Source organism: Dasypus novemcinctus, chromosome 21 (genome assembly GCF_030445035.2).
Source record: "Dasypus novemcinctus isolate mDasNov1 chromosome 21, mDasNov1.1.hap2, whole genome shotgun sequence".
Classification (NCBI taxonomy): Eukaryota; Metazoa; Chordata; class Mammalia; order Cingulata; family Dasypodidae; genus Dasypus; species Dasypus novemcinctus.
Window position 1 is genome coordinate 46,519,751 of NC_080693.1, and position 17,232 is coordinate 46,536,982.

The window sequence follows — 17,232 nt, forward strand, 5'->3', positions numbered from 1 at the left end:
ATTTCAAGAACTCAATGTAATTTGTGTTTTCACCAGCAATCCCATGGAAAGCCACAAGGTGGGGGTAAGGCTTCATACAAGTAGCCAGTTTTGTTCTCTGTAAATGAGAAGGATGGTATTTTTTTTAGAGTATGGAAGGTTTTTTTTTACTTTACCGAAGATGAAAATGACTTCATAAATGTCCGTACATCCAGCCGGTAGTAGAATAAAAACTTTTGTAAATAAGTAATTTACTTTAAATTAGCATGTATACATATTGCCTTAAAACAAGAATGAGACTAATGCACAAGTTAAATCATCAGTTTTGAGTTTCTGCGAACAGGTGTAGGGTCACTGTATTTGATACTTTTTTTTGGGATTATTTTATTTGCATAAGGGTAAATATTCTATATGTTTCAGTGTATTTTTTAACAGATCAATTTTATTGATACATATTAATAAAGCATGCAATTCATTCAAAGTGTACAGTCATTGGTATTGACATAATCTTATAGTTGTACATTCATTGCTTCAGTCATTATTAGAGCATTTTCATTATCTCAATAATAGTAAACAAAAAACAAACAATATTTTTATTCTGTCAGTCTGTTTTCCCTGCTGTGCATAGCTGCTATTTCTTGCTATTTTTGCACAATTCTTTATTAAGCAGTTTTATTTAGATATAGTTACAAACAACATGATCCATCTAAAGTATATAATCAATGGCTTTTAGTATAATCACAGTGTTGGGCATTCATCATCACACATAATTTTAAAAATATATCATTATTCCAAACAGAAAAACACCACACCCCTTAGCATGCCTTCCCTAGTCCTATATAACCACTAATCAAATTTCGTCTTTTTTAATTGATTTATATTTGCATTTTATATAAATGGAATTATATAATAAGCTACACAATATATTTAGTTCATAGGAATGCAGTCATATATTATTTATCCTTTTGTATCTGGCTTGCTTCACTCAATATAATGCCCTCCAGGTTGATCCATGTTGTCATATGCTTTACAACTTGATTTCTTTGATAGCTGTATAATATTCCATCATGTGAATATACCACATTTTGTTTATCCATTCATCAGTTGATGGATACCTGGGTTGTTTCCAACTTTTTGCACTTGTGAATAATGCTACTGTGAACACAGATGTGCAGATGTCTGGTCATGTCACTGTTGTCCGTTCTTCTGGGGATATACCCAGTAGTGATATTGCAGAGTCTCATGGCAAACATGTATTCAGTTTATTTAGGAACTTCCAGACAGTCCTCCACAATGGGGTGTACAATTCTGCATTCCCACCAACAGTGAATAAGTGTTCCTATCTCTCCACATCCTCTTTAACACTTCTGTAGTTTTCTGTCTTTTTAATGGTGGCCATTCTGATTGTTGTGAAATGGTATCTCATTGTAGTTTTGATTTCCATTTCCCTAATCATTAGTGATATTGAACATTTTTTCACCATTTCTGTTTCTTCTTTGGAAAAATGTCTATTCAAGTCTTTTGCCCATTTTTTAATTGGGTCCTTTTTCTTTTTATTGTTGAGTTGTAGCGTCTCTTTATAGATCATGGATATTAAGCTCGTATCAGACATGTGATTTCCAAATATTTTCTCCCATTGAGTCAGCTGCCTTTTTACCTTTTTGATAAAGTCCCATGAGTTGCAAAAATTTAATTTTCAGGAGGTCCCATTTATTTATTTTTTCTTTTGTTTCACATACTTTGGGTATAAAGTCCAAGAAATCACTGTCTACCACAAGGTAAGATGTTTCCCTACATTTTCTTCCAGTACTTTTATGGTCCTGGCTTTTATATTTAGGTCTTTGTTCCATTTTGAGTTGATCTTATATCAGAATTTAGATAGGGGTCTTCTTCCATTCTTTTGGTTATAGATATTTAGTTCTCTCAGCATAACTTGTTCAAGAGACTGTTTTGTCCTCTTAACATGGACTTCATAAGTTTGTCTAAAATCAGTTGACTAAAACAAGAACACGCAGCAAATGGACACAGAAAACAGACAACGGGGGGAGGGGGGAAGGGGAGAGAAATAAAATGAATCTTTAAAAAAAAAAGAAAATACATTATTAAAAAAATAATAAAATCAGTTGACTGTAGAGGTGAGGATTCACTTCTGAATCCTTAATTCTGTTCCACTGATTGATGTGTCTATCTTTATGCCAGTACCATGCGGTTTTGACCACTGTAGCTTTGTAATATGTTTCAATGTCAGGTAGTGAAATTCCTCCCGTGTCACTTTCTTAGAATGCTTTTGCTATTCAGGCGCACTCTCCTTCCAAATGAATTTGGTACTTGCCTTTTCTATTCTGTAAAGTAGGCTGTTAGAATATTGATTGGTATTGCATTGAATGTATAAATCAGTTTGGTTAGGATTGACATCTTCACAATGTTTATTCTTCCAATCCAAGAAAACAGAATGTCTTTCCATTTGTTTAGATCTTCATTGCTTTCTTTTAGCATTGTTTTGTAGTTTTCTGCATATAGTTCCTGTACTTTTTTGGTTAAATTGATTCCTAGGTATTTGAGTCTGTTTATTGCTATGGTAAATGGAATTTTTTCCCTGATTTCCTCCTCAAGTTGTTTAATACTAGCGTACAAAAACATTACCAATGTTTGCATGTTGATCTTGTATCCTGCCACTTTGCTGAACTCATTTATTAGCTTAAGTAGCTTTGCTATAGATATTTCAGAATTTTCAAATTTTAGGATCATGTCATCCACAAAAAGTGAGGGTTTTAATTCCTCTTTCCTTATTTGGAAGCCTGTAATTTTTTTTCTTGTCTAATTGATCTAGCTAGAACTTCTAGTATAGTGTTGTATAACAGTGGTGACGGTCTTTTTCCCAGTCTTAGAGAGAAAGTTTTTAACCTTTCCCCATTGAGTATGATGTTGGCTGTGGGTTTTTCATACATGCCTTTTCTCGTATTGAGGAATTTCCCTTCTATTCTTACCTTTTGAAGTGTTTTTATCAAGAAAGGATGCTGGATTTTGTCAAATGCCTTTTCTGCATCAATTTAGATGATCATGGCAATTTTTTCCTTCAATTTGTTAATGTGTATTATTAACACATATTATTAACACATTGATTGCTTTTCTTATGTTGAAAACATATTATTAACACATTGATTGCTTTTCTTATGTTGAACCAGTCTTGCATACCAGGAATAAATCCCACTTGGTTGTGATATACAAGTCTTTTGATATGCTGTTGGATTCAGTTTGCAAGTGTTTTGTTGAGAATTTTTGCATTTATTTTCATTATAGAAATTGGATCTTTTCTTCTAGTGTCTTTATCTGCCTTTGGTATTAGGGTAATGTTGGTTTAATAAAATGTGTTGGGTAATTTTTCCCCTCTTCAATTTTTTCCAAGAGTTTAAACAGGATTGGTGTTCATTCTTTTCAAAATGCTTGGTAGAATTGACCTATAAAGCCATCTGGTCCTAGACCTTCTTTGTTCGGAGATTTTTGATGATGGATTCAATCTCTTTAAATTTGATTGCTTTGTTAAGTTTTTGTAGTGACAGTGTAGATTGTGCATTTCTAGGAAATTGGTCCATTTCATCTAGGTTGTCTAGTTTGTTGGCACAGTTTCTTATAATGTCCTCTTATGATCCTTTCTATTTCTGTGGGGTCAGTCATAACTCTCCCTCTTTTCATTTCTTGTTGTATTTATTTGCATCTTCACTCCTATTCCTTTTTTCTTTGTTAGTCTACCTAAGGGTTTGTCAGTTTTGATCTTATCAAAAAACCAGCTTTTGATTTTGTTGATTTTATCCTTTTGTTGTTGTTGTTCTTAATTTCATTTATTTCTGCTCTAATCTTTATTATTTCTTTCCTTCTGCTTGCTTTGGAATTGGTTTGCTATTCTTTTTCCAGGTTCTTTAGTTGTTCAGTTAGATCTTTGAGTTTAGCTCTTTTTTCTTTTTTGATATAGGAATTTAGAGCTATAAATTTCCCTCTCAAGACTGCCTTAGTTTGTATCCCATAAGTTTTAATAGTTGTGTTTTCATTTTCATTTGTCTCAATATCTATACTGATATACTATACTGCAATTTCTTCTTTGACCCACTGCTTATTGAGGAGTGTATTGTTTAGCCTCCATACATATGGGAATTTACCTCTTTCCTGTCTATTACTGATTTCCAGTCAGTTCCATTATTATCTCAAAAGGTGCTTTATATAATTTCAATCTTTTTATATTTATTGAGAGCTGCATTTTGCTCTAGCATATGGTCTGTCCTGGAGAAAGACCCATGGCCACTTGAGAAGAACGTATAACCTGCTGAGTTTGGATACAAGTGTTGTATATGTCTGTTAGGTCTAACGCATTTATCATATTGCTCAAGTTCTCTGTTTCCTTGTTGATCTTCTGTCTAATTTTCTAGTCAATGATGTGTGCAGTCTGTTGAAGTCTGCAATGATTTCTGTAGAGATGTCTATTTCTCCCAGAGTTGTTGCATATATTTTGGGGCACCCTGGTTAGGTGCATAATTACTTATGACTGTTATGTCTTCCTGGTGTATTGTCCCTTTCATTAACGTATAATGACATTCTGTATCTCTTGTAACTTTTTTTTGCGTTGAAAGTCTGTTTTGTCCGATATTAGTATAGCTACCTCTGCTCTTTTTTGGTTACTATCTGCATGGAGTATTTTTTTCCAATCTTTTGCTTTCACCCAGTTTGTATCCCTTTTTTCTAAGGTGATTCTCTTGTAAGCAGCATATGGATGGCTCATGTTTTTTTTATCCATTTGCCAGCCTGTATCTTTTGACTTTTGATTGGGGAGTTTAATCCATTCACATTCAATGATATTACTGTAAATGCATTATTTACTTACACCATTTTATTCTTTGGTTTTCCTATGATATATCATATTTCCATCTTTTTACTTTCTTGGTTATCCTTTCTGTTATTCTTTCTTGTATACTCTCATCCAATCCTTTCTCTCCTGTCTTTTTCTTTCAGTCTCTAAGGCTTCTTTTAATATTTCCTGCAAAATTGGATGATTTTTTATTAACTACCTTAATTTCTGTTTGTTTTTGAATATTTTGTGCTCACCTTCATATTTGAAGGACAGCTTTCTTGGATAAGGGTTTTTCACTTGGCAATTTTTCAATATCCTAATTGTATCATACCACTGCTGTCTCTCCTCCATGTTTTTTTTTTTTTTTTTTTTTTTTAAGATTTACTTATTTATTTATTTATTTATTTTCCCCCCTTCCCCTCCTCTCGCACTGCTGTTTTTGCTATCTGTGTTGTCTTCTCATTTTCTCTCCTCTAGGATTCACTGGGATTCGATCCTGGAGACCTCTGATGGGGAGAGAGGTTCCTGGTCAATTGTGCCACCACAGTTTCTGGTTTCTGCTGCAATTCACCTTGAGTCTCCCCTTGTCTCTCTTTTGATGCATTGTCATCTTGGTGTGTGACTCACTTGCACGGGGCACTGGTTCATCATGCAGGCACTCATGGGGGCACTGGATCACCATGCAGGCATTCAACGTGGGCACTGGCTTGCCACACAGGCACTCTTTCTCTTCTTTTTCACCAGGAGGCCCAAGGGATCAAACCCAGGTCCTCCTATATGGTAGGTGGAAGCTCTATCACTTGAGCCACATCCACTTCTCACTCCTACATAGTTTCTAATGAGAAATCCATGCTCGTCTTACTGGGTGTCCCTTGTATGTGATAGTTTGCTTTTCCCTTGCCGCTCTTAGAATTTTCTCTTCATTGACATTTGACATCCTGTGTAGTATGTGTCTTGGAGTAGGTCTATTTGGATTTATTTTCATTGGGGTACAATACGCTTCTTGGACATGTAAGTTCATTTCTTTCATGAGGGTTGGGAAGTTTTTAGCTATTATTTCTTCAAATACTTTCTGCCCCTTTTCCCTTCTCCTTCCGGAACTCCCATGACACATATGTTGTTTTGTCTTGTCTTGTCATCTAACTTCCTGCACCCCTGCTCAGTTTTTTTTCCATTTTTTCCCTCTCTTCTTTTCTTTCTTCTTTTTTCTTTTTTTTTAAGATTTATTTAGTTAGTTATTTTTCTCCCTTCCCTTTCTCCCACCCTGCTACTTTTGCTGTCTGTGTTGTCTTCTCCTTTCATTTTTTTCTCCTCTAGGATTCACCAGTATTTGATCCTAGAGACTCCTGATGTGGAGAGAGGTTCCCTGTCAATTGTGCAACCTCAGTTCCTGGTTTCTGCTGTGCTTCACCTTGATGCTCCCCTTGTCTCTCTTTTGATGTGTCATCATCTTGCTGTGTGACTCTCTTGTGCCGGCACTGGCTCAGCACATGGGCACTCACATAGGCACTAGCTTGCCACGTGGGAACGCTTTTTCTTAATCTTCACCAGGAGGCCCCAGGGATTGAACCCAGGTCCTCCCATATGGTAAGCGGAAACCCTGTCACTTGAGCCACATCCACATCCCATGTTCTTTCCTTTCTTCAATTTCAGCTGTTCTGTCTTACTTATCACTTATTCTTTCTTTTATCATTTCAAGTTTGCTGTTGTATGTCTCTTATGTATTTTTGATCTCACCTGTTGTATCTTTCATTCCCATGAGCTCTCTTACTTTTCTATTCAGGACTTCAAATTCTCCTTTGTAGTTTCTCAGTGTCTTCTTGATGTCATTTATTTCTTTAGCCATATTGTCTTTCAACTTCTTAATTTGATTTTGGAAATTTGTATGCATTCTGTTAATTAGTTGTCTCAAAGCTTGCACCTCTTTTGGGGCTTTGATATATTTCTTTTCTTGGGCATTGTCTTCCATTTTCTTAAGAGTCTGGCTTGTTTTTTTTTTTGCTGATTTCTAGACATCTGTTTATGATCGTAGTTTATGAAAATGCTCAATTAATCTCTCTTTTATGTGGATTTAGTGGCAGGAAGCTGTGTGTTACTGCTTCTCTTTGATTCTTGGTTCAGCCTGGATTGTTAATATTGTCCCTGTTACTTGCTTGAAACTGGGCTTTGGACCCAGTAATGTGTTATAGATCTGCTTCCTAAGGCCTTGGGGAGCGAGGCTTAAGGGACAGAAAAAGCCTCTTTTATTTATTTACTTTCAGTTTTCTCACATACACTTCCTTTGTCTTTTAGCAGATGGTGCTTTCTGGCAGCCTTCTCTGTTCAATACCTGGCCAGAGTGTGTTTCCTGCAACATCAACTGAATCAATGTGATAGAGGCTCCTGCCTGGAGCTTTGTAATTCAAGGCCTTGTAATTCAAACTTTCCCAGAGACAGTTCTCCAGCCTTCTCTGGTAGCCCCCTCCCTTTCCCAGTCAGGAAATAATTCCACTCACCTCTGGTTCCTCAACAATCAATCCTGGTTAGTAGAGAAGTTAGGTGAGTTGTGTCTTGTTAGTCCTGGATCTTTTACCTTGCCAGCTCCCAAGGTAAACAATGCATGGCCTTCCAATCTAGAAGGTCTCATGGACACAGCAGACCAAATTTGTGGGTCAAAAGCTGAATCAGCCTTAGGCTGTGTCCATCTCCTTCCCCTTTCCTGGGGCAGTGTATCCCTGGAACCTTCTTTGTCTGTAGCTGCTCAGAGACCTGAGAATTCTAAAGTGTCTTTATTGTGGTGGAGGGTGCAGGCAGTAGCAGCTGCTAGTTTCAACTCACAGTTTTGCCAGTACGATTTCCATCCTTTGTCCCTCTCTCTTCTGGGTCATGTCTAGCCTTTGCCTGGTATCCTAAACTCTAAAAGATCTTTTTCCAGGCTGTTTCAGCCTGGCCTTTAGCTATTTTTCTGGGAGAGAACTGAGTCGTGTGTTTTTCTAGTCTGCCACTTCCCAGGAGTCTCATTGTAATTTATGTATTTTGTTTCAAGATATTCTCCTTTAATGAAATTAGAGCATAGAGTTGTAAGACACCTCTGGTCCCCTTTTCCATGGCTTCCATTTTGTGCTTTGTGTTACCAGGGAGACATCAAAGACATTTCTTTAACTTGAAAAATCTTGGGGTTACTACTGTCTGAAAACTGTTGTTGCTGAATTTCGTCTAGGTTCTTGACTAAACTGCAAGGAATGAATTTCAAGAGCAAGCCATGTTGATTAGGCCAGTAATTTATTAAGGTAGGGAGGGGAGAAAAATGGAAGGAAATAACAGATCATGGGTCCCAGCTAGAGAGGAAGGGACTTAAGAATGATAAAGAAGGCTGATTTATATAATTTATATAATTCCCCTTTACAGATTATAAATGCTCAGGTTTTACTCGCATATTGATCGGCTGGAGGCAAAGGCCAGAATAGGGCAAAAATGGGTACATGGACAGGGCCAATTCACTTTCCTGCTTGCCTTTTAAACCATTAATTATTCTGCCCCTTTGCTGATGGCATAGAAGGAGTTCCAGCTGTTTGCTGTTTTGAATGATTACCCCCCACCCCCTGAGAGCCTAATGATAAGGTCCCTGGAGAATATCTGGGGCTTCTCCTGGCTTCCAGAGGAAGTCTTGTTCTGAATAAGAGTTGTTCCAGCACCATTTGTTGAAAAGACTGTCCTTTCTCCATTAAATTGCTTTTACTCCCTTGTCAACGATGAATTAACTATTTGTGTGGCTTTACTTCTGGGCTCTCTGTTCTTTTCCATTGATCTGTCTATTCCTTCACCAGTACCATACTGTCTTGATCACTGTAGCTTGATGGTAAGTCCTGAAGTCATATAGTGCCAGTCCTCTGACTTTGTTCTTCTTCAGTATATGTTAGCTATTCTGGGTCTTTTACCTTTTCATATAAACTTAAGAGTCAGTATGTTGATATCCACAAAGTAACTTGTTAGAATTTTTATTGGAATTGCATCGAATCTATAGTTGGGAAGAACTAATATCTTAAAAATGTTGAGTCTTACTTTCTGTGAGCATGAAATTCTCCATTTATTTAGATATTCTTTGATTTCTTCTTCATTTTTCATATAAAGATCCTGTGCATATTTTGTTAAATGTATATCTACAAATTTGCTTTTTCTTGGAGTTAATGTAACGTGTTATTTCTTATTTCAAGTTCCAGTTGTTTGTTACTGGTATACAGGAAAGCAATTGACTTTTGCATATTTACCTTGTATCCTGCATTCTTGCTATAATTGCTTGATTAGTTCAGAGGGTTTTTTGTCAATTCTTTGGGCTTTTCTACATAGACAGTCATGCCATCTGCAAATGAAGACACTGTTATTTCCTCCTTCCCATTCTGTATACCTCTTATTTCTTTGTCTTGTTTTTTCGTATTAGCTGGGACTTCAACTAAGATATTAAATATCTGGGGTGAGAGAGGACATCCTTGTTTTGTTCTGATCTTAGAGATAAAGCATCTAGTTTCTCACCATTAAGAACGCTGTTAGCTGTAGGTGTTTTGTAGATGATCCCCTCTATTCCTAGTTTGCTGAGAATTTTTATCATGAATGAGTAATGGTTTTTGTCAGATACTTTTCATGCATTTATTGATGTGATCCCATGATTCTTCTACTTTAACCTGTTGATGTGATGGATTGCAGTAATTGGATTTTGGATACCAAACCAACCTTGCCTTGGTATCAATTTTCATTTCGGTGATTCTCTGCTTGGCTGCATTGAGTCTTCTGAGCCTGAGAGGTTCTTCATCTCTGTTGTTTTTTGATTTGTAGTGTTTCCTTTTGATTCGTTCTTACAGTTCCCATCTCCAGTTCACAAGTGAAATTTTCCATATATTCATGCATTTTGTTTCACTTTTCCACTGGGTGCCATTTGTATGGCAACTTGCATCTCTTCTGTGATCTGTCACAGGTGAACCAGTGCTTGTGACTTGTCTTTCCTTGGTGTTAGGCTATTTGGTTGCCCTGAGACCTCAGCTCTCTGATGGGTTAATGAAACATTGCGACATGGTAGTTGATTGAAGTTTTTCTTATTTTGGGGATGGAAACAACTCTCTTTCCAACCATGTGCATCTCAGGTTGAAGTGTAATTGTCAGATTTCTTTTTAATCCAGTCTAAGTTTCTCTTTAATCAGAGGGTAGCGACCACATAAATTTATTGTGTTGAAGAATACATGTGACTTTTACCAGATTATTTTCTGCTTTCTGTTTACAAAGAGTTTGTTGAGTTTTTTGTTTTTGTTTTTGCTTCTGTTTTTTTTCCCTTGGTTTTTATTTGGTTGAAACATACGCGTGCGCACATTTTTCTTTTCGTGATTTAGAAATTACTCATTAACTTTTCATTTCTTAATTTATGAAGTCAAAAAGTTAATGGATATTTCTGCTTTCCTCCAAAATTTTAACCCTGACCTAGGTTTTTTTTTTTTCTTTATTTTTAAAGAAGCTTTGGATTACGTAAATGTTGCATAAAAAATATAATGATTTCCATATACCCCACTCCCTCCCACTCCCACACTTTTCCCCATCAACAATATCTCTCATTAGTGTGGTGTGTTTGTTACAATTGATGAATACATATTGAAGTATTACTGCTAACTGTGGGTTACAGTTTGCATTATAGTTTATGTTCTGTCCTGCCCAATTTTATAGGTTATGACAAAATATACAATGGTCTGTATCCATCACTGCATTGTCATGCAGGACAACTCCAGTGTCCTGAAAATGCCCCCATATTACACCTATTCTTCCCTCTCACATCCCTCAGAACCTCTGGTGGCCACTGCCCTTATATCAATGATAAAAGTTCTTCCATTGCTATAATAACAATGTCTATAGTAGAATAATATTAAGTGTACTTTAGTCTATTGTTCATTCTCTAATCTAATCGTGAGGATTCTCGGGTAGTGATGCCCACCCTACTTCTAACTGAGCTTAGCTCCCATGGGGCAGATAGATGGAACTACCTTGTTTACAGTTGCAGACACTCTCTGTTCCTTGGGATAGGCATTGTCCATCATTATCTCCTTATTAGTTGTCCTGGGTGAGTCCAGTGAACTGGAGAGTAGGTGTTGCAACTCTACAGAAATTCAGGGCTCAACTGGCACATGGACAGACCAAGTCTCTAGGACATGCATTGAACAAGTTTAGTGCTAATTATAGGTTCAAGTGAAAGGGACAGAAGAGCCAGGTGTAGAGAACCTGGAAACGAGTTTAACTCTGTTACACTGGGGTGCATAAATTCCAAAGTAAGGCCCACTGACAGGGTCCTGAATTCCTGAGCTATCTGCCCTGCTTATAGTTTCTGGATGTCTCTAAATCCCACAGGAACCATGCTGTTTGAGGCACTGTTTACTGTGATGGTCAGTGAGATCCTACTGATACTTGCATGAGCATAGTGAATCTCTGGAAGGACCTCCTAACTCACTTTAAAGTCTCTTGGCCATAAAAACTCATTTGTATTTACCGTGTTCCCCTTTTGATCAAGGTCTTTTTCCAGATGCATTTCTAGTCAGCACTTGGTAATAATCCCTTGCTGCTAGGGAGCACATCCCCAGGATACATGTCCCACGCCAGGGGAAGGTAACGTGTTTATATGCTGAGTTTGGCTGAGAAGCCACATTTGAGCAACAAGGAGGTTTTCAGGAGGTAACTCTAAGACAGTATATACTACTAGGCTAAGTTTTAATTTCACAAGAAAAGGTTCATAATTATAGTCATCAATATCAAGGGCCTAGTGTAATAGTCTGTCTTCCTTCACTAGGCACTGCCTTTCCGCTCGGGGTATTCTTGCTGTCCTATTAGAGAATGTAGCAGAACTCCCCAGGATGGGAATTCAATATTCTTTCAGTTATTGTGTGACTCTCCAGCCACCAAGACAATGCCCCACTAACACTTGAACATATTCATGTCTTAGAGGCAATCCCCAGGTGCACCCCTCCTCACACATCCCCCATCACTGACACTCCCATACCAGTGATCCTCTCTTGCCACTGTTTATGACCCTTCTGTGATCCAAAGCCTCTCCAAAAATGAAGCCAACACAATAACCAAGTAAAATTAATAAGAAAATGAAATAATAGTTTTTTTAAAAACAATAAAATACAAAAGTTTTTAAAATTTGAAATAATAATAAAATTTTTTAGACGTTGTGTCTTTCATCACTGTAAGATCTTTTGTCCTGTAGGTACAGTGGCATTTTCTTCCATATATTACCCCAGTGTCTTATTTTTGCCATTTTCTCTTCAAAGAAGCTATAAGACACAGAAAAATCAAAGAGAGAATATAGGGGATTTGCATATACCCAATTCCCTCCCCTTTTCCCCTCTCTCCTATTAACATTTTACATGTGGATAGTACATTTGTTAAAATTGATGTACAAATATGTGAAGCATTGCTATTCACCATGGTCATCTACAAAATACCTCCAGCTAGCAGCATTCTTCATGGTAAGCAACTAGATGCTTTATCCCTAAGTTCAGAACAAAACAAGGATGCCCTCTCTCAACCCAGATAATTAATATCTTAATGAGAAGAAAAATAAAACCAGTAAAACTATTCCAAAGGAACTTTCTAGCCTAGGCTGTTAATAGGTTATCTACAACCTATTAAAGTTTGTCATCTTTTTGTATATGTATGAAGTTATAGGTATAGGGTAAAACGAAATCTGTATTTTAAAAAGACTTAAATTTTGAAATAGTTTTTATCATACTTCAGAAAATGCTTCTATATTGTAAAATCATAGGAGTGCAATGTTTGATATTTCTTTTTTCTTTTTTTTGCGATTCATTTATTTATTTATTCCCCCTCCCCACGGCCTTCCACTTGCTATCTGCTCTCTGTGTCCTTTCACTGCGCATTCTGTGTTTGCTTGTCTTCTCTTCTCATCTTCTCTTTAGGAGGCACCGGGTACCAATCCCAGGACCTTCCGATGTGGGAGAGAGGCATTTAATCACCCGAGCCAGCTCAGCTCCCTGGTTTGTTGTGTCTCTCACTGTCTCTCCTCTGTGTCTCTCTGTTGGTGTTATCTTGTTCCGCTAGCTCTCTGTACCGTGTGGGCCAGCCAGCTTTTCAGCAGGAGGCCTCGGAAATTGAACCCGGGACACTCCATATGATAGATGGGAGCCCAATTGCTTGCTACATCCACTTTCCAGTATTTCTTTTAAAATTATTCAATCTCACGGATTTTTAATAGAGAAAAGGAAGAAATGGATTCTCTGACTAAAGCTTCACTGATGCTGTGCTTTCAGTTCCTTTGTGTGGGATCAGAAACATCCTTTTCCCTTTTAACATTTCATTTTGATATAATTTCAAATATACAAGGCAACTGCAAAAATAAAACTAACGACGAACAGAACTCCAATATACGCACGCTATCCCAGGATACTCAGATCCCCCGGTTTTAGTATTTAAGCCACCTTCCCTATTGGTCCTTCCTTCCTCCCTCCCCTCTTACCTCCCATTCTCCCTCTCTTTTTTTCTTTCTTTGTATTTTTTGAACATTTGAGGGCAGATTACACATCATACTCCTGAAACACGTATTTCCATGTACATTTCCTATGAACAAGGATATTCACTTATGTAGTCAGTCACCTTGAGTGCATTTATCAAGTTTAGGAAATTTAACATTGATATAAAGCTTACATTCTACATTCCAGTTTTTTCATATGTCCCAATAACGTCCTTTTGAGCCTTTTCTCCTCCATCCTTAAATCCCATTCAGTATCAGGTACTGCATTTGTTATTATCTCTTTAATTTTCCTTCCTTCCTTCTTCCCTTACTCCTTTCATGAATTTTCCCATTCCAGCCCCTCCAAAGTTGTACCATTCGTTGGCATTAATCACATTCATAATGTTCCTTTACCACTATTCATTATGAGCTTATTCCCTTCACCTCAGAGAGAAACCCTACACTTATTTTGCATTAACTCCCTCTTCACCACCACTCCTGATAACCTGTATTCTACTTTCTGTCTATGACTTTGGATGTTCTGTGATATTTTCTTTGTCGTTACCGTGGGGCTTAAATTTAACATCCTAACTCCGTAACCATCTTATTTGCTTTGAATACCAACTTAACTTCAATGGCATACATAAACCAAGTTCCTATTAATTATCTTTCCAACCCCCTACCTTTGGATAGTTCTTGTCATAAATTTCATATTTATATGAGTACAAAACCACTGATTTGTAATTACATCTTATGCATTTGCCTTTTACATCCTTTAGAGAGTAAAAAGTGGAGGTACACAGATATATTGGTCCTGGTATTTATACTTACCCATGTCATTATCTTTACCAGAGATCTTTATTTTTTCATGTTACTTCAATCAGTTGTCTTGTGTCCTTTTCTTTCAACCTTACAGAACTTTCTTTAGCATCTCTTGTAGGGTTGGTCTAGAGATGATGAAGTCCCTCAGCTTTTGTTCATCTGGGAATGTCTTCCTCTTTCATTTTTGAATGACAGTTTTGTCGGATAAACAATTCTTGGTTGGTAGATTTTGTTAGTATTTAAATATTCCTTCCCACTGCCTTCTTGCCTCTGTGGTTTCCTCTGAGACATTGGCACTTACTGTTATTGAGGCTCCCTTGTATGTGACATGTTGCTCCTCTCTTGTGGCTTTCAGAATTCTTTTTTTTTTTTTTTAAGACTTATTTCTCTCCCCTCCCCCCTCCCCCTGGTTGCTCTCTGTGTCTCTTTGCTGCGTCTTGTTTCTTTGTCCGCTTCTGTTGTTGTCAGCGGCACAGGAATCTGTGTCTCTTTTTGCTGCGCCATCTTGTGTCAGCTCTCCCTGTGGACAGTGCCATTCCTGGGCAGGCTACACTTTCTTTCGCGCTGGGCGGCTCTCCTTATGGGGCGCACTCCTTGCGTGCATCAGCATTGCGCATGGGCCAGCTCCACATGGGTCAAGGAGGCCTGGGGTTTGAACCGTGGACCTCCCATGTGGTAGACGGATGCCCTAACCACTAGGCCAAGTCCGTTTCACCAGAATTCTTTATTTTTGACATTCAACAGTTTGCTTATAACACGGCACGGTGTAGGTCTATTTGGGTTTCTCGTGTTTGACTTTTGTTGAGTGTCTTGAGAGAGGGATGTGTATATTGATATCTTTCATTGAATTGGGAAATTTTCAGCCATTATTTCTTTGAATATTCTCTCTGTCTCTTTTTCCTTTTCTTTTGTATGTATTGGTGTGCTTGGTGGTGTCCCATAATCTCAGGTTCTGTTCACTTTTCTTCATTTTTTCTTCTTTCTGCTCCTCAGACTGGATGGTTTAAATTTTCAAGTGCACTGATTATTTTTCCTGCCATTTCTAATCTGCTGCTGAATGCGTCTAGGGAATTAGGTTTTTTTATTATGATCTTCAGCTCTATTTACTTCCTTTTCATAATTTCCATCTCTAGCACTATTCTCTTTGTGTTCATCATTTTCCAGTGTCCTTTAGTTCTCTATCCATGTTTTCCTTCAGCTCTTTGAGCATATTTAGGACCAGTTGTTTTTTTTTTTAAGTCTTTGTCTGGAATGCCCCAGGCCTGGTTCTCCTCGCTGATGGTTTCTGATGCTTTAATCATTTCCTTTGACTTGGCCATCAATTCCTGTTTCTTTATATGTTTTATAATCTTTTGTTGAAACTTGGACATTTTGCTAGCTTAATGTGTTATTGCTGGAATTCAGACTCTGCAACATCTGTTCCTTGAAATTGTATCCAGCTAGTGTCAAGACAGAATTTTCCTGGATTGCCAGGGGCTAATGAAAAAGGAGGGGGAGGGGGAAAGGGCCCTGAAGTCCCTCTGGCTACCACCAGATAGATTGGGCCAGATATATATGTTCTCAGAGTACACTTAAGGGATACGCTGCTGTCTCTGGAACCAGGACCGGGAAAATCTGCTCTGTGAGCATGGACTGGCTCTGCATGAGCCATTGAGGGTCAGGAAATGGGGAAATCAGCTCTGCTTTTTAGTAGCCTTTTTTGTGATTCAATTCTCATTCTGTTACTGCAGTCCTTTAGCTATATTCTGGAGCCCTGAGAACGATGTTTCTGCCACTTTTTGATGATTGTTCAAAGCTTTTGTTGGGTGACAGAACTCTGAAATTTTTCACTGTGCCATCTTGATCCAAAAACATCCATTTTGAGGGCAACAAGCATTCCTACCCATGTGTAAGCCCCCTCAGGGCCTTTCACATTTAAAATGTTCTAAATCAGAGGTCAGTCAACTTTCTTTGGGCCAGGTAGTAAGTATTTTACACTTTGTAGGTCATACAGTTTGGTCACAACTTCTCTGTTCTGCTCTCAGAGTATGAAAAGAGCCATAGACAATACAAAAATGAATACGTATACTCCAGTAAAACTTAATGTACAAAAATAGGTAGTTTGCTGACAATTCCTCTAAATAACTAAAAAAAAAACACTGTGGTTTGTGTGGTCACTTTCTCTTTGTTTTGTTTGGTATGATATTGTCTTGACATTCGATATAAAATCGTATTAGATAAGATAGTAGATATGGAGATTTCCTTTTCCTTTTGCTTACAATATTCTTGTCTCAAACACTTTATTCCCTTCTTTCATGCCAGAAATGAGTAGTGACAGTGATATTGAATGTGATACTGAGACAGAGGAGCAGGAAGAGCATGACAGCATGGATGGATTTCACAGCTCCTTCATGGCACAGCCCCCAGATGAAGGTGCAGTATATGACTAATAAACCTTCCCCTCTGCTAGTGCTATTGGTACTTCTTTTTTAAATTGTCTTTTGCGAGACAGCATTCTATGAGTAAACTTTATGGTGAAAACTGACAAAACTGCAGATGTTGTTTGGCATTTTTAGGTAATTATGAGTGCTACTTACTGGGTAGAAGAGAGAGTGGCAACCTGTTTTTGTTTAGCCTGTGACCTAAAAATGGTTTTTACATTATAAAGAGTTGTCAAAAAACTCAAACAAAATACATATTAAAATATGCAAGAGACCATGTTTGGACTGCAGGCCTATGATACTTACCACATCCCCCTTTCTAAAAAACACTTGCCATCCCTTGGGGAGTTTTGAGATATGTGATTTTATTTTTTTAATCCAGAGATGTTTTTAACTTTTCTATATATAAGGTAACTTTTAAAAAGATAACTCTTTCTGATTTCTTAGAAATGCATACAGATTACAGATTCATCCATTTGTTTATTTATTTTTTATTTCTTCCCCCCTGAGGCTTGCTTGTTGTCAGTTCTCTGTGTCCTTTTGCCACATGCTCTTTTGTGGTTTTTTTTCCTTGTCTCCCTTTTTGTTTACTTGTCTCACCTTGCTGAGTCAGCTCTCCTTGGTGCTTGTGGGCTGGGCGAGCCTGCCTTCACAAGGAGGCCCTGGGACAGAAACCCAGGGCCTCCCAT

General features: G+C 37.6%; 1 protein-coding gene across 7 annotated transcripts in view; it reads left to right on the forward strand.

Moving 5' to 3' along the window:
* Nucleotides 1-17,232, forward strand: part of TRIM37 (tripartite motif containing 37) — a 223,966-nt gene that overhangs the window by 155,047 nt on the left and 51,687 nt on the right. For all 7 annotated transcript variants that reach the window (XM_071210891.1, XM_058283891.1, XM_058283895.1 and 4 more), the window contains one exon: nt 16,425-16,535. In XM_071210891.1, the coding sequence (XP_071066992.1) occupies nt 16,425-16,535 (111 nt within the window). The remainder of the gene's footprint in view (nt 1-16,424; nt 16,536-17,232) is intronic.